The sequence below is a fragment of the Berghia stephanieae genome, chromosome 6 (assembly GCF_034508935.2).
Source record: "Berghia stephanieae isolate SIO BIC M18660-M18661 chromosome 6, UCSD_Bste_1.3, whole genome shotgun sequence".
Lineage (NCBI taxonomy): Eukaryota > Metazoa > Mollusca > Gastropoda > Nudibranchia > Aeolidiidae > Berghia > Berghia stephanieae.
In genome coordinates this window covers 44,297,113-44,318,312 of record NC_088365.1, presented here as the reverse complement: position 1 = coordinate 44,318,312, position 21,200 = coordinate 44,297,113, and the positions used below count along the sequence as shown (strand labels likewise).

Here is a 21,200-nt window from a genome sequence, read left to right as displayed (position 1 = left end):
ATTTGCGTTTATAATGGAGTAAATGTACCTTAATCTTATATTGTCCTTCCTTGGTCAAATTATTCAGCGCCATTGACCGCAATGTGCGGCCAGAGTAGAATGTGTTCTACTGGCCAATGGCCGCACAGGTCTTGAAAGGCAAAAATAATAATGTAATCCAATCCTACTTTCTACAAAAGTACGGTAAATTGAACCAATGGTATCATTTCTTTCATCAGAATATTCAATTGGCCCGAGGGGGGGGGGGGGGGGGGGGGTATCTTAATTGAAATTTTCCACCGATTTCGAATGTCGCTTTGTTTTAGCTTGTCATTCTCATGCTGCCTCAATCGGGTGTCAGCCATTTTGAGACGGAAATGCGAATATATAACCTCAGCGCTGAAAGAGTTTGAATCGTGTTTAACGTCATCAAAGACTTACATCCAATCAATGGATCCGTCTGGAAGGAGAGTCTCTGCACACGTCCCGCCATTTTTGCACACATCCGGGCATCTGGGAGCTGTTGATGTATTTATGTATGTATGTGTGTATGTATGATGAGGCTATACCGAAACTAAATCAAACAAGAACAAGAATACAGTACTTCTATCTCAAGAGAGAGAGAGAGAGAGAGAGAGAGAGAGAGAGAGAGAGAGAGAGAGAGAGGGGGGGGAGAGAAAGAGAAAGAGAAAGAAAAGAGAGAGAAGAGAGAGAGAGAGAGAGAGAGAGAGAGAGAGAGGAGATAGAGAGAGATAGAGAGAGAGAGAGAGAGAGAGAGAGAGAGAGAGAGAGAGAGAGAATTTTTTGCACATCAGAGGATGATAATTTCCAAAAATAACCAAATGACTAAACATTCCCAGCCCTGCCAACTTGAACATTTTAGAAATTCGTAATTTTTAGGAGACAAAAATTGTAGTCGCTATAGTAAACTTTAAAAACCAACAATTTAATCTCACAATATCACACAATCTCACAATAACACGTGAAAATCCTTAAAATGATGTAGTCTGGCATCCACTTTCAATTTTAATACGTAAGTTTTAATAACTTTGAAATGCTCATCAATTTCTGATATTGGAACCAAAAATTTCGTAATCCTACGAATTTTTCATAATATTAAGCAGGTCTGCATTTCAGTTAATTCACCTTCAACGACAGGAGTAACCACCACATTGGCGAAATATCCAGCGTCGTTGACGGACTGGTCTGAATGGAATAACAGATCCAGCCAATGGCCTTCGTAGGAGACGATGACGTCATTAGACAGAGTGCCGCACATGCGTCGTAACAAAGTAGGAGTCTGGTTTCCTTCCGAGTGGTCGTCTCCTGATGCTGTCAGTCAGTGGGAAAGATAGATCAAAATGTACCTCTATAAATATTTACTGTATACATTATAAATATTTACTGTATACATTATAAATATTTACTGTATACATTATACATATTTACTGTATACATTATAAATATTTACTGTATACATTATATATATTTACTGTATACATTATAAATATTTACTGTATACATTATAAATATTTACTGTATACATTATAAATATTTACTGTATATTATTATTATTATTATTATTATTATTATTATTATTATTATTATTATTATTATTATTATTATTATTATTATTATTATTATTATTATTATTATTATTATTATTATTATTATTATTATTATTATTATTATTATTATTATTATTATTATCATTATTATTAATTATCACTGTTATCATTCATCCTCACCATCATCATCATTATCATTATTATCAACAAAGTCAAATAACTACGTTTTTACCTGTGAAAATACTAAGAGAGTCATACGTGCAGTTCTCGCTTTCCTCAACGGAGAAATTGGTGAATTTGATGACGAAGGTGCTTCTGACGTCACTCCTAAGTCTCGTGACGCAATCCATGTCATGGCCGTACGGGGAGGGGTACAAGGGGGAGCTGATGTCGTAGATCGAACCCCTGATGGTGACGTCACATGCTATAAGAATAATAGAGGAATTTATATATATATATATATATATATATATATATATATATATATATATATATAATACATATATATATTATATATATATATATATATATATATATATATATATATATATATACATACATAACACATTATCAATATGGTAAACAAAGTGCTTTAGAATGTTAACGTCACATTCAATTATTATACATGTATACATTTGTAGATTGTATTTTCACTAGGGTGTCGTACTCGGGAATAAAACATTTTAAAATTGGCCAGAAAACTCGTCATTCAAATAAATATCTATCGATTTAAATGACTCTCACCTTGGCAAAGTCCCAGGTTTGAGAGTTGAACTTCGCGAATTCCCTGGTTTGAGAGTTTGTTTTGTTTTTGCCAAGATGAGGGTCATTTAAATCGATCGATATTTGAAGGGCGATTTTTCTGGCCAAATTTTAAAAGATGTTTTTTTTTCCCAAAGTACGGCAGTATGATTATGGAAAATAATAATTCACACAACAAGAAAGAAAAATAAAAGAAGAGAAAAGAAAAACAGCAACAAAAAAAAACAACAAACAAACAAAAAAAACAACAACAAAACAACAAACAAACAAGAAAGAAGAAAAAAAAGCCAACGCATGAATTTGAGCATTCATATAGAGCAATATCCACTAAACGTGCTCAAAGCGCTTTACAAAAGGGGGATCTAACCAAAAGCTAAATTTAACATGTAGGATGAGAACGACCCTTGTTAAGCGATGTTACCAATTTTTTTTTCACGACAGAACCAGGTAAACAGTATGCGAGTCTTTTTGGGAGATTGTGCGTAATAAAGCGTTCTCTCTTAGAATTAAAACGTTGTAGAATTTAGAGTTTTAGTTAGTTTTGTTTCTATGCTTATCGGCAATGCTGAATAGAGTTAATTTGGCTTTTGAAACAAGTTAAGGCGTGGAAATGATTCTGACATTAGTTTGATGATGATGATGATGATGATGATGATGATGATGATGATGATGATGATGATGATGATGATGATGATGATGTTAATGGCGATGATGATGACAGAAACAGAAGAAGAAGAAGAAGAAGAAGAAGAAGAAGAAGAAGAAGAAGAAGAAGAAGAAGAAGAAGAAGAAGAAGAAGGAAGAGGAGGAGGAGGAGGAGGAGGAGGATGAGGAGGAGGAGGAGGAAGAGGAGGAGGAGAAGGAGGAGGCGTAGGCGGCGAAGTCGGAGGAAGAGGAGGAAGAGGGTGATGATGATGATGATGATGATGATGATGATGATGATGATGATGATGATGATGATGATGATGATAATGATGACGACGACGATATTTAGGACAATCATAACACTATCGAAGAAGACAATAAAGAATATAATGACTAGGATACAAACCTCCAACAACAGACGTATCAGGTGCTGGACTCGCTCTCTTCCCTTCCGCACTAACGTCATTCACTTTTGTAGTTGTAGTTGTGGTTGTTGTTGTGGGAGTAGAAGTAGTGGTGGTGGTGGATGTGGTCGATGTAGTGGATGGGCTAGCCGTGTCGTCCTCACCCAGCACGAATTTCACGGTGGCGCTAAACCCTTTGGACTGCAGGCTCGCGTCGCTTATGAATTTCAGCGTGATCTCGTTGGTCTCCGAGATGAAGACGGGAGGTAGGCGGTTACCGCAGAGAGACGTCACTTTAGAAGGACTGCCTGGAAATGTGGAAGAAGGTCGTGGATTTTTTTTTTAAAAAAAAAGGAAAAATTGAGCTCTTATATAGCGCAATATCCACGATACTTGATCAAAGCGCTTTATATGGGGTCCCTAACCAACACAAATACGTGGAGGACGAGACATGACGCCTGTTTGGCGATATTATCATTTTTTTTTTCTCAGACAGCGACAACGATGTTAACGGCAAGTTACTCATTTTACAAATGAGAGAATCTGAGTAAAGATTCTTTTCCAAGGACTCAACAATGCGCTGCACGGGACTAAAACCCAGGGCCTTCCGATCCGAAGTCGAGTGTCATACCACAAGATCACATAGCGGCCAGATGTATACTTACTTATTTGCAGGCCTCTTCAAAAAGCCTAGGAGGCTATTCTATCGCAAAGTACTTTCCGACAGATATATCAGACCCAGCTTCCCAATCACTGCTGAGTGTACAGGGGGGGGGGGGGTCATAAAAAAATCTCGATTGCACCCTGGATCGATCTCGGTCCCTTTGCTTGTGAAGCGAGTGCTCTACCGACTGAGCTATCAGGACCCCCTTTTCCTTAAAGACCTCCCGAGAGTTTTTTTTTTTTTTCCAAGACGAGGGTCATTTAAATCGATCGCATAGATTTTTGAAGGACGAGTTTCCTGTCCAAAATTTCAATTTTCCTATTATTTTTTTCCCAGAGTAGGACAGTTTTACATTGTTTACCTTCTGGACGTTTTTCATGAATCTCCAGTCTGTCGAAATCACAGGGTGACGATTCCACGTCAAACTGGGTAAAGTTGAGATGGATGTTGTGGTGGATGGGGGCCTAGGAGATGGAGGGGATGAGGGTAGGGAGTGGGGGGAGGGGGGGGGGGGGGTCGTGGGAAGGGAGAAAAACCATTATGATGAATCAAGAAGTCTCCAACATATCACGATATTCCAATTTAAGACAAACAAAAAAATACAAAAAAAAAAACAAAGAACAAAACAAAAACGAAACAACAATTAAAAAAAAGCACTCATTTTATTGAATAAGGTGAGAGAATGTGAGTAAAGAGACTTACTTTTCCAAGGACTCAACTATGCACCGAGCGAGGCTCGAACCCAAAACCTTCCGATCCGAAAGCGAGTGTCATAATAAAAGACCACATAGCCACACTGAACTGAAGCTTGTAGGTCCCGATAGCTCAGTTGGTAGAGTACTTGCTATACAAGTCCACAAACAGAAGGACAGAGATCTATCCCGGGCGCTGTCCATAATTTTTTTCCAGACCCCCTTGTCCACCAAGTAGTGATTAGCAGGTAGCAGGGTCTGTCAGATCTGACGGAAAGTACTTTGCGATAGACTAGCGTCCTATCAAAAGGGTAACAAGCAATTGCTATTGTCTGTTTCACGCTAATGAAACCGGGATAAATTCAACAGGCTCCATGGGCCTTATGGATCTGAAGGACTACTTAACTGAAGCATAGTAAAAAAGGGAAAATTGATGTTATGAGTTCAGGTAAAATACTCGCCTCTTCTTGCCAATATACAAAACATGGCTTAACCTAAAATTAAACTTTAAAAAAAGTAATGTAGCCTGTTAGACGGACTTTGGTTAGATCCATTCACCTACGTGGCGGTCTAAAAACAAATAAGAAAGAGCCGAATGACGCCATCTTCATATAACCTCTCGTAAATTACTTTGTTTTTAACTCACTCAATCTTAGAGATTTTTTGTTACTTTTCAAAATTAAAAATGAAGCATGTACATAGATAGTTTTATTCAACTATCATTGACATGCAAAAACTAAAAACATCAGCTTTGATACTACGCCTATAATTTGTCTCAGAAAAATGTAATAAATAGGCATGGGGTAAAAGTAACCCGGGTAAACTACGGATATAGTCGGTGTCAGGGTTGAGTGTGTTAAGGGTTTTACGGCACTAGCGACACATTTACGTTATTTCAGCGCCAGTATAACGGAAGAAAACGGGGTAGTAAAAAAGTTATAGGTTTACATAATTGAAAGCACATGAGATAAAGTAAGGCAAAGGGGAATGGTTCAAACAAGGAACTCCACCCACTACTAACCCACACCACGCCCACATTTCAATCACATTCCAATCACCAATGAGTATGTTGATGATGATGATGATGATGGTGATGATGATGATGATGATGATGATGATGATGATGATGATGGTGATGATGATGATGATGATGATGATAATGATGATGATGATGATGATGATGATGATGATGATGATGATGATGATGATGATAATGATGATGATGATGATGATGATGATGATGATGATGATGATGATGATGATGATGATGATGATGATGATGATGATGATGATGATTTAAGGTCTTTCGCTTCCTAATCATCCTATCGGGACGCCTCGGCTGACTCTATAATCATCTGTGCCATTTCCTTCCACAGTTCATGGTCTTTTGCTGTGGATGCTGAGTTCATAAGGTCATCCTTTGATTTTAATTCTTTGTTATTTTGAAGGCGTTTTAGGTCTCTATTGGGGACAGTATGAATTGACGTGGGTGGTCTACCTTGATATTTCTTGTGTCCATATCATGGGGTGAAAAAAGTATTCATGGGTTTATTAGCTGGTATATTTTCATTTCTTCTGAGTATAGACGATACAAATCCTATTGCATTTTACTTCATTTGTTTTCCACGTTCATTTGTTGATTTTGGGCTGACGAAGGGTAAGTACCCGAAACGTCCATGTCTGTATTGTTCCCATCCGAAGCCTTCCCATTTTCATTCTTTCGTTAGTATTTTCACGATCCCAGACTTCAGGCATCGTGGTTCTAAACAAAGAAAATCGGTACTTTTTATTCTTCATGCTGGCTAGAACTTTTCATATGTCTTGTGATCAGAATGTGTAAAAGTGAAAACATGATCAGTTTTTTAATGGGTTTTTTCCCCTTATATACGCTTTTATACTCGTCGGAGAAATATTTCATAAGGGCGTCCGCCATTGTTCCGATAGTTTAGAGCCAGTTATTAAGTTACCATGCGTCATTACGAGGGAAGTGACGTTACGACTGTTGAAGCGTATTATAATATATTTTAAACATGTAACAGTACAAAACAGAGAGACGATTTACAACGAAATAAAAATATCATCTCTTAAAACTATAACTATACATTTGACTGTTTCCCTGCCAGTCAATGACTTCGGCCAGGGCAAGGAGAAAACTAAGTAATCCCATTCGAAGACAAAGACAAAAAGGAACTCAGAAAACAGATACAGCTTGACCTCCTGCCCACCATGGGAGGTCAAAGACCCCCCCCCCCCTCCCCACCCCAGCGATAGTAAATTGATACCTGAATGACAATGAAACACGTGACGTCACTGGGGTAGCTCGACGGGTAATTTGGTGACGTCACCGTGCTCTCCTCTGTAATCGTCTTGTTACACGTGTCTGGTTGTTGCTTTGGGATAATGTCTGGGTAGAATATTTATAAATAACAAATTAATAGATAACGAATTGATACTATGCCTTTAGGTAAAAATACACACAAGACTATACTATGTGTAACCATAAACGTTTGTAGTCTGATTGATAGACAAATCATTAAACTGGCTGGCTAAAAACAATAGAGCTGAGTGACGTCAATTTCATTCCCTCTACAGTCTGATTAATCCAGAAAAGTGAGTGGAGCAGGAACTTATGTTGGTAACAACAAGAGATGAAGTGAGTAGATAAGTGCCAGAAGACAATAGAGAATAAAAATTTTTTTCGCGGCTGTGATGGTGTTTGAACCTGCGACCTTATTGGTACGACAACTCGGTAGAGTCACGCTCTCACCGGCCAGGCGGAGTTGTCGTACCAATAAGGTCGCAGGTTCAAACCCCATCACTGCCGTGAAAATTTTTTTTATTCTCTATCGTCTTCTGGCACTTTTCTACTCACTTCATCTCTTGTTGTTACCAACATAAGTGCCTGCTCCACTCACTTTTCTGAATTAAAAATTTACCCCATATACCGGAGGAAACTCAATGTCTCGATTCTTTCTGTTATATGTTTGTGTTGAGAATATTGGCTATTAAGCTTAACTGCTGGCCAGGTAACTTCGCGATGGTTGTGTGTTGAACCCGCGGTCTCCAGTAGTCGGTGAGAAAGAGCTCTAGAAATGAATGACTTGAGTTTGATACGAATATTTTTGTGTTCGTGGATAGCTCATACGGCAGGGTCACGCTCTCACCGGCCAGGCGGAGTTGTCCTACCAATAAGGTCGCAGGTTCAAACCCCATCACCGCCGCGAAAAAATTTCTTATTCTCTATTGTCTTCTGGCACTTTTCTACTCACTTCATCTCTAGTCTGATTAATCGTAGCCATCGTTAACTTCCTATCCTGACACTGACCAAAAAATGACGTCAAAATGCCAGTCTCTGGCCACAAAAGAAAACAAATAGTGAGTTGTATTCAATAGTTCAACCAATGAGACCACATGTTTCCATGAGCACTACTAACAACTACTCACTGGGCTGTGCAAAAAAACAAATAATGACGTCAAAATGCCAGTCTTTTTGGGTTTCAGTGTCAGGCTATAGATAGAATGCGCTTGGCCAAGGAGTTCAAAACATTGCCATCCGGAAGTATAACGGACCAACACACAAACTCTGTGTAACCATGAACTTTAATAGTCTGGTTAATACAGTTTAGTGAGAACAACTCACAAACGCGGATGGCAAAAACAACAACAAAAGCCTGAGTGACGTCATCTGCATACTATCTATAGATAGTTCGAAGATGACGTCACTCAAGCCTTGTTGTTATATTTTGCCATCCGCGTTTGTGAGTTATTCTCACTGAACTGTATTAACCAGACTATAAAAGTTCATGGTTACACATAGTTTTGTGTGTTCGTCCGTTATACTTCCGGATGGCAATGTTATGAGCTTCTTAGCCAAGCGCATACCATCTATAACTTAACGATGGCTACGGATTAATACAATTTAGTGAGAACTACTCATAAAAATAGCTGGCTAAAAACAGCAACAAAGAGCTGAGTGACGTCACTTTTGTTCCTGCTATAGATATGCGCTTGGCTAAGCAGCTCACAACATGCCATCCGGAAATATAATGGACCAACACACAAAACCAGGCGTCATCTTGAACGTGTATAGATAGTTCGAAGATGACGTCACTCAAATCTTTGTTATTGTTTTTTGCCATCCGCGTTTGTGAGAAATGCTCACTGAACTGTATTAACCCGACTATAAACGTTCATGGATACACACAGTTTTGTGTGTTGGCCCGTTATACTTCCGGATGGCAATGTTATGAGCTTCTTAGCCAAGCGCATACTATCTATAGTCTGCGTGATACAGTTCGTGAGAATTACTCATAAACATGGATGGCAAACAAACAATAACAAAGACCTGGATGACGTCATCTTCGTTCTATCTACAGATGCATAATTAAACAATAAAAATATACAGCCTTTTCCTTTTTTACACAATGCTCGGTAAATATTTCAGTCTGAATGGCCACAATACTTAACTCTTATAGTGTGAGTGACAACAATACTTCACACTTTCAATGCGAGTGGCCAAAATACTTAACTCTTTCAGTGTGAATGACAACAATACTTAATATTTCAGTGCGATGGCCACAATACTTAACTCTTTCAGTGAGAATGACAATTATATTTAACTCTTTCAGTGCGAGTGGCCAGAATACTTAACTCTTTCAGTGCGAGTGGCCAGAATACTTAACTCTTTCAGTGCGACTGGGAGTCCCTTATTCATACGACGGGTGGCCGCACAGTGTGGATGGTCTTTTAAGGAATTAAAAAAAACACACAATTTAAACGAAGCCATTTTTCCACAAAATCACGACATACATTAGAAACATTGTCTTTGTTTTTAGAGCAGTAGATTTGCACCAGAGGGGGGAGGGGGGTCATTAAATGCGAAGTGTTACTGTTGGCTTGGGATAGCTTGTAATGTGCTTTGATCACATTTAGTCACTATTGCGCTATATATAAAAGCTCAAATGTTTATTTCAGGTGTAACTTTAAATTAGTTTTCGGAGTTTTACGAACAACGAATCTGCTGTTATTGTGGGCAGCGTGGCTCAGCGGTACGGTCTTTGCTTTGTGTCCGAAAGGTACCGAATTCGATGAACCGTCGCTGCGCTGTGTCGCCTTGAGCAAGTCACCTCGTCCTAGCTCAATTTGCGGCACTGCACTGCGGTTATTTCAGTCTCTCCTTAGAATAGACCCTGGAGACAAAAATTTTCCCCTATGGGATGAATAAAGGGAATTTTATTTATTTATAAATAAATAAAAAATAAAATAAAATTCCCTTTATTCATCCCCAAGGGGAAATTTGTCTTTAGGGTCTATTCCAAGGGAAGATTGGAATAGACTGCAGCGCCGCAAAGTGAGCTAGGGCGAGGTGACTTGCTCAAGGCCACACAACGAGGCGGGTAGTCGAACTCGGTACCTTTTGGGTACGAAGCAAAGACCGTACCGCTGAGCCACGCTGCCCCCTATTTATTTATTTATTTATTTTTGTGCGGCTATGTGGTCTGGTGGTATGACACTCGCTTTCGGATCGGAAGGTCCTGGGTTCGAGCCTCGCTCGGCGCATAGTTGAGTCCTTGGAAAAGGCTCTGACTCACATTCTCTCACCGTACTCAGGTGTAAAATGAGTACCTGGCCGTCAACAGAGTTGTCTCTGTCCGAAAAAAAATTATAATATCGCCTAACAGCCTCATGTCTCGTCCTACAAGTTAAGTGTTGCTGTTGGCCAGGGACCGCTTGTAAAGCGCTTTGAGCATGTTCAGTGGACAATTTATTTATTGTATTTTTTATATTATTTTGTCAAGAATTTCAGCAGCTTAGCTTACCGTAGAGAATTTGGAATCCAGCCCCGACACCACTGACGTCGCTTTTGAAGTGAATCTTGACAACATTGGACGTGGACAGGAACCGGAAACCGGAAGATCCGCAATGAACCTGGCGATCAAATTCACCTTCGGCGCCATCATGGACCTGTACGCTGTCCCACCTGTGATTTAAAAAACCCCAAAAACATTAAGAAATTAAAAAAAAAATATTTCAAAAATTCCCTTTTATTCATCCTATAGGTAAAATTTGTTTTAGTGTCTATTCCAAGGGAAGACTGGACTGATCCAGGGTTCAGCCGTAGTGCAGCACCGCATACCGAGCTAGGGGCGAGGTGACTTGCTCATGGACACAAAGCGCAGCGGATATTCAAACTCGGTACTTTCTGGCATGGAGCAAAGAGCTTACGCTGAGATCTAGACAGAGGTGATAAAAAACGGAACAAGTGTGTATGAAAGGTGCTTTGTTTGCACTTTTCATACACAATTATTGTTCAGTTCTTTGTCCTACATCGGTGTCTGCTCCTTAATTCCGTAATTAGATCTAGAGGTGCCTAAATGAGTCAATAAAATGTATAGAAAAATATAGAAAGGTGTTATTAAAGAATAACAGACGGCAATAGTGTTTTTATTGACCCCCTTACCCCACTGTTAAGATATAATTTTTAAAAAGAAATTAGAGAGGGGAGAGAGAAAGACTGAAAGAAAGAAGAAAGAGAGAGAGAGAGTGAGAGAGAGAGAGAGAGAGGTAGAGGTAGATAGATAGATAGATAGATAGATAGATAGATAGATAGATAGATAGATAGATAGATAGATAGAGATAGATAGAGATAGATAGATAGAGAGATAGATAGAAAGATATGCATATAGATAGATAGAGATAGATATAGATAGATATAGAGAGGGGAGAGAAAGAGAGAGAGAGAGAGAGAGAGAGAGAGAGAGAGAGAGAAAGAGACGCTGCCACTGTAATTTGAGAGTGGATAAGATTAGGAAACAAAGAATTAAAATATTAAAACTTGAATATCCACAGAAATATCCACAATATACCAAATGTGCGGAAAGCGCTTAACAAGCGGTCCCCAAGCCAACAGCAACACGACATGTTGGAAGAGACCTGTCGACATCTGTACATAGATTTTACAATTAATTACTTTCGACGGAGACAACGCTGTTACTAACCAGGTACTCATTTTACACCTGAGTGCGGTGGGAGAATGTGAGTAAAGAGTTGAGTTTTTATTTCGAGGATTCATTTTTGCGTCTTGCAAAGCAAGAATCGAACCAGGAACCTACAAGACAACATAGTCGCACAAAGGTGAGAAGGGGTCAAAAGTCATAATGAATAATAATAAAATCTATCAACATTACTAGTGAGATTTTTAAAAACCTTGAGTCCTTCAGTGCCACGAGGCCCATAGAGCCGAAGTTTATCCCGGTTTCTATAGCGTGAAACGGACAATAACAATAGCTTGCTACACTTTGGATAGGACTCTAGTCTATCGCAAAGTACTTTCCGCCAGATCTAACATACCCAGCTACCCAATCACTGCTGGGTCGACAGGGTGGGGATCAGAAAAAAAATCCCGACTGCACCCGGGATCGATCTGTAGAGCAATATCCACTAAACATGCTCAAAGAGCTTTACAAGGGGTCCCTGACCAACAGCAACACGACGCCTGTTAACGGCCAGGTACTCATTTTACATATGAGTACATTGAGAGAATATGAGTAAAGAGCCTTTCCCAAGGACTCAACTATGCGCCGAGCGAGGCTCGAATCCATGGCCTTGCGATACGAAAGCGAGTGTCATACCACTAGATCACATAGCCATACACTAATCCTTAAGTCTTAAGTTTTAAGACTAATTAAACAGTGTTCGGGATTTTACAACAAATGAAAATAAATAAATCGGGGTTTTCCCAAACCCGAACCGGTTTTCCCCAACCCGAATGTATTTTCCCCCAAACCAGAATGATATAATGATAAAGAATCCCGTAGTTACAAGCATTCGGCCTGATGTTCCACGTCAAACCAGACAGTCCTAAGCTCGACGTGACCTCCTGGGTGAGTCCTGACCTCCCACCAACAGTCCGTCTCCGATGGGTAAGGGTCTGGGAAGTTTGGGGACTCGATCCGACCATGTTGTGACGTCAGCAATCCGCCACAATCTGGAAAATGTAGAAAATAGGTTGTGTTAGGAAACAAAAATGAAATTGACATCTCTAAGTTCTTTGTAATGGCTTTTAGCCAGCCATTTTTATCAGTAGTTCTCACGAAATTCTATCAATCAGACTATAAACGTTTAAGGTTACACATAGTTTTGTGTGTTGGTACGTCATATCCGTCTGGCTGATGTTGCGTTTTTAACAAAACGCAAAGCATCAAAATCCGCCTTGCGGATGTTGTGAGTATTTTACCTGAACGCTTCGCCGAAGTCACGGTTTTGAGAGTTTTTGCCAAGATGGGAGTCATTAAAATCGAACGATATTTCTGTCCAAATTGTTTAATATGAGTTGTTCCAGAGCAAGGTAGAACACTTGTTAGTCTCTCTCTCTCTCTCTCTCTCTCTCTCTCTCTCTCTCTCTCTCTCTCTCCGTCTCTCTCTCTCTCTCTTTATCTTTATATATATTCTTTCGTTCCATCTGTTTCTCTTTTTTTTTATTCACTCCTCTCTCTCTTTCCCTTTCTTTCGATCTCGGCTTCTTTCTTCCTCCCACCCTCCCCATTCTCTCTCTCTCTCTCTCTCTCTCTCTCTCTCTCTTTCTCTTTCTCTCTCTCTCTCTCTCTCTCTCTCTTTCTCTTTCTCTCTCTCTATCTCATTCACTCTCCCCCCATATATATATATATACAATTATTGATGATTGTCCTATATAGTTCAGACAGTGCTCTATAGATAGTATGCGTTTGGCTAAGAAGCTCACAACATTGCCATCCGGACCAACACACAAAACTATGTGTAACCTTAAACGATTATAGTTTGATTAATACAGTTTTGTGAGAATTTACTCATAAACGTGGATGGCAAAAAACAGTAACAAATACCTGAGTGACGTGATCTTTGTTCTATCTATAAATTAACAATTCAGAGCATATTAAAATGAGTAAAGAAAGACTCACATTCGTCCAGGACTGCCGTCTGTTTCTACTCACAATTCGTTTCGTCAGTTGAATAATATATTATATTATATTATATTAAATATATACATTGTATTTGTGTGTCGTGTGTGTGTGTCGTGTGTGTGTGTGTGTTTGTGTGTGTGTGTGTTTCCATACATAAGAAAACAAACCAAATAGGAAAAAAATAAGGACGTACCATGGTCTTTCTGTGTCCCATAAAAGAAGGAATTTACACCAGAAACCAGAAACACATGTAGTATAACACAGAACACAGCAGCTACTCCAGTCCCTGAATCACGTAAACACTTTCTACCTAACACCATTTTCAACCTTTTCTTTTATAACACATTCATTCTAAAACAAAAGATCAATGGGCTCAGTTGGCTTTCATGTGCTCGTTTTTTTTGTTTTGGTTTTAGAGTAAGAAGAATATCGATATTGTTATTGTTACTATTTTTATTGTTATGTTCTACATTAAGTTAACACAGCACTGAAACAAAAGGTACACACACATACAGAATGTTATAAGTAAAATAACGTGTCAATTACAATCAAACACTAAGTTTGTGTAGTTTCGGACGAACTCTTTCAAGTGTGTATGTTATGATATTGGGCGTATAAGTAATGTTATTCTTGTCTGTGATATAATGTGTAATTAAGTGAGTGAGTTTGTGTGTGTGTGTGTGTGTGTGTGTGTGTGTGGGCGAGGGGGGGGGGGGGGGGGGTGCGCGCGTGAGCTCGTATTTCTCTCCGTAACACATCCTATAATTGTACTTAACTCTCTACAATCCAAGATCCTGTTAACTGAAAAGGCTTGGTGACATTGATATGCCAGAAAAATTTAATACGTGAAGCCATTTCATTTTTTTCTTCTAATTTTGTTTGTTTGTTTTATTTCTCTTTTTAAAACCGCTTTAATTTCTATTCGAGTTCGAGCTTCTCTTCAGACAGTTTATTTTGTTTTTCCTTGGGCAAGATTATTGGTGACCGCATTTTATGATGTTATCTTCGTCGTCGTCGTCTTCATCATCATCATCATCATCATCATCATCATCATCATCATCATCATCATCATCATCATCATCAGCAGCAGCAGCAGCAGCCGCAGCAGCATCTCCTCCTCCTCCTCCTCCACCTCCTCCTCCTCCTCCTCCTCCTCCTCCTCCTCCTTCTTCTTCTTCTTCTTCTTCTTCTTCTTCTTCTTCACCATTATCATCACCATCACCATCATCATTGTAATCAACAACGAAAACAAGAAAATACAATAGCAATAAAACAACGACCACCACTTTTATAACAATGTCACCAATCTGTTATTGCGTTATCTCAACACGGCGTTCTTTCTCGTTATTTGGCCATAAAAAGACAATGTGACAGATCAAAATGTATGACGTCAGAGTAACGAAAAGTTCCCGAGCTCATAAATATTTGATTAATTGGTTCCCGTTTAATTAGTCTGGGGCTTAATCGGTCAGATGCACGGGGAAGTGCAGACTCGAGTCAGTCGTATTCTTGTGGTTCAGGACGTGAGTGGATGGCTGGATGGATAGATGGATGGATGGATGGATGGATGGGTGGATGGATGGATGATGGATGGATAGATGGATGGATTGATGGGTGGGTGGATGGATGGATAGATAGATGGATGGATGCTTGGATGGGTAGATAGATAGATAGATAGATAGATAGATAGATAGATAGATGGATAGATAAATAGATGGATTGATGGACGAATGGATGGATGGGTAGATTGATAGATAGATGGATTGGTGGACGAATGGATGGATAGGTAGATTGATAGATAGATAGATGGATTGATGGACGAATGGATGGATGGGTAGATTGATAGATAGATAGATGGATTGATGGACGAATGGATGGATGGGTAGATTGATAGATAGATAGATGGATTGATGGACGAATGGATGGAGGGACAGCGTGGCTCAGCGGTACGGTCTTTGCTTCGTACCAGAAGCTACCGAGTTCGATCACCGGCAGCTGTGCTGTGTGGCCTTGAGGAAGTCACCTCGCCCTTACTCAATTCGCGGCGCTGCCGGTTATTCTGGGTTATTCTTCCAGTCTTCCCTTGGAATGGACCCTAGAGACAAATTTCCCGTATAGAAAGGGTATATTTTTTTATTTATTTATTTTTGGTGGATGAATGGCCTTAAATTAAAGAAGATGAAAGCTTTCACTGAGTTTATTGATGGCAAAATGGAATGAATAAAACGATAGACAAGTTTTCTGGCCAAATTTTTTTCAATACAGGGTTTTCTAGAGAATGGCATAATTTATCTGGAAAGCATCAATCTCCTGCTATTTGTCGTTTATGACTATACATTCAGTTGAATTTGTTCATCAAACCATCCCGACAAACCGTTTTGAGCCGTTAGGACTTAATAATTGTAATGTTGTCAATAGGGAAAGAAAAGTGTGGTGTAAAAAAGTGGTTCCCATCTCATTAGAAGCGTTAAACTATTTTTTTCAGAGGACTGAATACATACCTTATGATTTTCTAGTTTCACAGTGGTGACATCTTATTTTCTAGTCTTAATATATGCTGGTCGTCAATAAAGACCATCCTTCTCGCTCTTTTACGTCCGGTAATTTTTAGAGTCTGTCTATATGCGTTATGCCACCTTTACAAGTACATATGAAGGTCTGACTTCCGAATGCAATTGTGGGCCTGGATTAACATTGTTGTACTGGACAATGTTTTGCGTCATTTTTTTTTTTTTTAGATTTCTATTACACAAATGAGCCCATAATGAATTTGGTTATAAGACCTGCAAAAAAATGCACGTTGACTTATGTGGGGAAACCATCGTAAGTATGCCGTTAGCATAGAGACCTCTCTAACGAAAACCCTAACAGCTCCTCTTTGGAGTTTCTTTTCAACTCCTTTCCCAAACACAAACCTTTGATGAGATCAAGTGGAGAGTACTTGACCTTTGACCTATCGCTCCGGGACGTTGAGTACAGTGACGTGCACTTACAAAACAACTTCTTTTTTTTTTAATTTTAAAATCTTGACCAGAAAATCTTTCGTTGAAGTAAAATACTCACCAGTTCTGCCACCGACCTAAATTGAACGTACAAACATACAAAACTATGGGTAACCTTTAACCCTCAATGTCTAATTTACATATTTATTTCACTAAGAATGAATCGCGATCTAAAAACAATGACAAAGAGCCGAGTGACGTCATATTCTTTCATTCCATACAGATAGACTTAGATGACCTCTCTATCTCCCCCCCCCCTCTTTCTCTCTCTCTCTCTCTCTCTCTCTCTCTCTCTCTCTCTCTCTCTCTCAAACACACACACACAATTTGTCGGTAAGTCAAACATCCCAGAACACTTCAGAACTAAACCGTTGCCTTCGTTATAACCTTATAGAGAGAACGAATTTGACGTCACTCAGGCCTTTGTTATTGTCTTTTGCCATCCATGTTTATGAGTAATTCTCACTAAACTGTATTAACCAGACTATACAAGTACATGGTTACACATATAGTTTTATGTGTTGGTCCGTTATACTTCCGGATGGCAATGTTGTGAGTTTCTTAGCGAAGCCCATACTATCTATAGCCTTAAACCGTTGCCATCGTTATCTTAACGATGGCTACGCTTATACTAGGGCATGCATTTTGACGTCATTTTCAGGTTAAAGCACCGCCTATTTAGTTGTACGCATAGCAATCAGTGTATAGAGGGCATTCATTGGTTGTTAGAGGAGTTCTCAATGAAACAAATGATCACATTGGTTGAATCATTGAAAATAACTCACGATCAGTTTTCTTTTAGTGGTCTTTGTCTTGGATTTTGACGTAATTTTTTCATCAGTGTCAGGCTGTGAGTTTTAAGAAGATAATGGTCAGTGTCAGGATATGTGTTTACAAATGCTATGGTCAGTGTAAGGTAAAAAGTTTACGAAGGCTACGCTCAGTGTCAAGTTATGAGTCTACGATGGCTACGGTCAGTGTCAGATTGTGACTTTACAAATGCAATGTCAGTGTCAGTTTATGTGTTTACAAAGGCTATGGTCAGTGTATGGTAAAAAGTTTACGAAGGCTACGCTCAGTGTCAAGTTATGAGTCTACGAAGGCTACGGTCAGTGTCAGATTGTGAGTTTACGAAGGCTGCGGTTAGTGTCAGGCTATGTGTTTACAAAGACTATGGTCAGTGTAAGGTTATGAGTTTACAAAGGCTACGGTCAGTGTCAGGCTATTAAATTCCGGTTTCTATAACGGGGGACGCACATTAGTAATTGCTTGCTAACTGCTGACTCTTCGGAAAGGACGCTAGTCTATCGAAAGTACATTCCGCCGGATGGTCAGGAGGGGGTTAGAGAAAAAAAACCCCAAACAACTCGACTTCATCAGGGATAGATCTCGGTCTTTTTGCACGTGAAGCGAGCGCTTTACTAACTGAGCTATCTGGACCCCCAATATATGATGATGACGTGTGACCCTCTGACTCCAAACGCTATATCAGGATGACTAAGTTGCTAAAAGTAACTCTCTCCTTACCAGCCATTTTCAGGAATTTCCCCAAAACTCCACACCCAACTAACACAAAAATTTTTTTTTTTTATCACCCTGACCAAATAGCAGTAAAATTCTTGCCATACATTCTTTCTTTAGCAAAACATGCTCTACAAGACATTGTTCATTTTCTTTTGATTGTATGATGTACAAAAGAAATTTGAATAAGAATAAAGTTGGTTGTATCGGTACGAATGTGACGATTTACCTATAGTTGGTAAGGAGAGGGTTAAGACATACTCAATAATGACGCCCTCCCGCGCGGTGCCGTAAGATGCCCGTCGACTTTAATTCCATGCAGAGATGGTAAATGGCTCTACTCGGAAAAGTAGAAAACGGTAGGGGCTGCCTGAAGCCGGTGATCGTAAAATACTAAAGAAAGACTGAAAATGGAGAGGCGTCGTATGGGAACAAAACAGACAATGGACGTTTCGGGTACAAGCCCTTGCAATTAATTTGTGTATTGTTGTGTTGACGAAGGGTTTGTACCCGAAACGTCCATTGTATGTTTTGTTCCCATACGAAGCTTCTCCATTTTCAGTCTTTCGGTAGTTTTTTTTTTTTTTTTTTTTTTTGGGGGGGGGGGGGGGGGGGGGTTATGCCCTTCCGCCACGAGATCCTGAAATACCGTCGCCTCGACATTCCTCGAAAGAATATAGATAATTCATCAAACAAGATGTCTGATGTCAACAGGAATCTCCCATGTTGTCCAAGTGAGCAAATTGGTGGTTAATATTCTTGCCCCAGAATTTTTTGTTCTTGTTTTTAACGATTTAACGGGGTTTGTTGCACATTCAGCTCATTTCAGCGCCAGTAAAAAGGAAGAAAATAGAATAGTAAAACAATCATAGATTTACAATTGAAAACACATGTAAAGAAAGACAAAGGGGAATTGTTCAAATGGCAAACAGATGTAGATTCCAAGAGCATAATATCGGTGTTCTTTGTTTGAGATCACCTAAAAGTCTCATCTTGACACAATCACAGGTCCCCACTAAGAGGAATACACTCGAATTTTTACAAATCATTGCAAAATATTATGTAAAAGAAAATAAATTATACAGTACATAACAGAGAGATGATTTTCAAGGAAAAAAAATGTCATCTCCCAAAATTAAGTATACCTTTGACTGGTATCCTCCCAACCAGCGTATACGGCCAATGCCTGGACAAAACCAAATAATCTCGTTCCAAGCCAAAGACAGAAAGCAAGTTGGAAAACAAATATAGGGGGATAGAAGTCACAGTAAATACTTCCCTGCCCATTATGGGAGTGCAATATTGTGATAAATATGTGGTTTGGGTTACATTTGTATGTTGTATTGAGGACAACGTTGCTCTACTCTGAACAAACTTATAGATACAATTAATGTAGATTGAAAAGTCCTGACGATGCTCTTGTATTTTCAAAACTATAGCAGATTCGAAATTGACAAAGTTATGAAAACAAAGCTTCGATAGTTTATGCCCTTTCCATTAATCACTTTATATTAATGTTCGTGTAAAAAACATATGCAAAAAAGCAAACTCTACTGTAGGCTTCCTCAGACGAAACTTATACGACAGCAGGAAGGAAATAAAGTTAATAGTGCTACAAATCCTTTGTTAGACCCACACTAGAATATAGTAACTAAAGATAGTATGCGCTTGGCTAAGAAGTTCACAACATTGCCATCCGGAAGTATAACTGGCCAAAACACAAAACTATGTGTAACCATGAACGTTTATAGTCTGGTTAATACAGTTTAGTGAGAATTACTCATAAACGCGGATGGCAAAAAACAGTAACAAAGACCCGAGTGACGTCAACTTCGAACTATCTTTAGGCGTCTCTCAAAATATCAAAAATCCAAAAAAAAATCGAACGAATACAAAGCAGGGAAGTCAAATTTATTATGAAAACTACAGAACCCCTCCCCCTCTCCGCCACACACACACACACACACACACACACACACACACACACACACACACAACTGATTCAGATATTGAACCAGTATAACTATATCAAAGAAGAAAACGTGACAAAGTGACAATATTTGCAAAGGCCTAAACAAAAAATGTTCAATGTAGACTATATGTTGTTTGATGCAAGAGAGGGTTCACGGCATAAAACGCGTAACCTTGTGTAGAATATAAGTATTAAAATTGTACCAACTATCGGGAGTCCCTGTGGTGTAATGGTAGCACGTCAGAACGGTAATCAGAAGGTCTGAGGTTCGATCCCCAGTCGAGGTAGACTGATTTTTTTGGGATTTTTTTTTCTTGTATTTTTCTTTCTTGCTTTATCCGGCACCTTTCATACTTGTTCAGTGCTTTAACCAAGTAAATTAGCCCTTGGTGATATTCAACAAAATATCCAAGTTTATAGTTCCTCACTCACCTACACCCGACCACGTTCAAGATTTCTTTCAAGGTTACTCATTGGTCTGTGTACTGGTACCTTATTAATGCATTGCGTTTACTTAAAAATCTTAAAACAATGCCAGCCGGATGTATAGAACGAAACTCAGCTCTTTGTTATTGTTTTTAGCCTGTCATTTTTATGAGTAATTCTCACTATCTTAATAATAAATAATAAAATTGAGCTTTATATAGCGAAATATCCACTAAATTATGTGCTCAAAGCGCTTTACAAGGGGTCCCTGGTCAACAGCAACATTTAACATGTAGGACGGGACTTATCGTACTAAAGGCTTAATAGGAATTATCCTTTAAATGCCTTATACAATAGTTAATAATAACAAAATCTCATATAGCTTGCATTGTATCATTCACAGACAGTTTCACACAAGTTTGAATGTCACGAAAAATGTATCCATACGGCGATGTAAAATCGAAAAATACTATTATAGAATACTAATGGTATCAATCAGACTATACAAGTTTAAGGTTACACATTGATTTGTGTGTTGGTACGCTATATCCGGCTAGCCGATGTGACATTTTTGGATTAATGCAATGCATCAGAATTCCGTACTGACACACAAAACTATTTATAGT

At 39.0% G+C, this 21,200-nt stretch overlaps 1 protein-coding gene across 1 annotated transcript in view; it reads right to left on the bottom strand.

Annotated features, from left to right (window-relative positions):
- LOC144975699 (uncharacterized) overlaps positions 1–14,146 on the bottom strand; it is a gene marked incomplete at its 3' end in the record, with an annotated part of 30,869 nt that extends 16,723 nt beyond the window's left edge. The window contains 9 exon segments of the mRNA XM_078919891.1: positions 421–499; positions 1,126–1,311; positions 1,780–1,971; positions 3,361–3,666; positions 4,384–4,486; positions 6,997–7,118; positions 10,534–10,694; positions 12,536–12,701; positions 13,847–14,146. Of these exon segments, the coding sequence (XP_078776017.1) occupies positions 421–499; positions 1,126–1,311; positions 1,780–1,971; positions 3,361–3,666; positions 4,384–4,486; positions 6,997–7,118; positions 10,534–10,694; positions 12,536–12,701; positions 13,847–13,973 (1,442 nt within the window).
- Between the last annotated feature and the right edge of the window lie 7,054 nt (positions 14,147–21,200).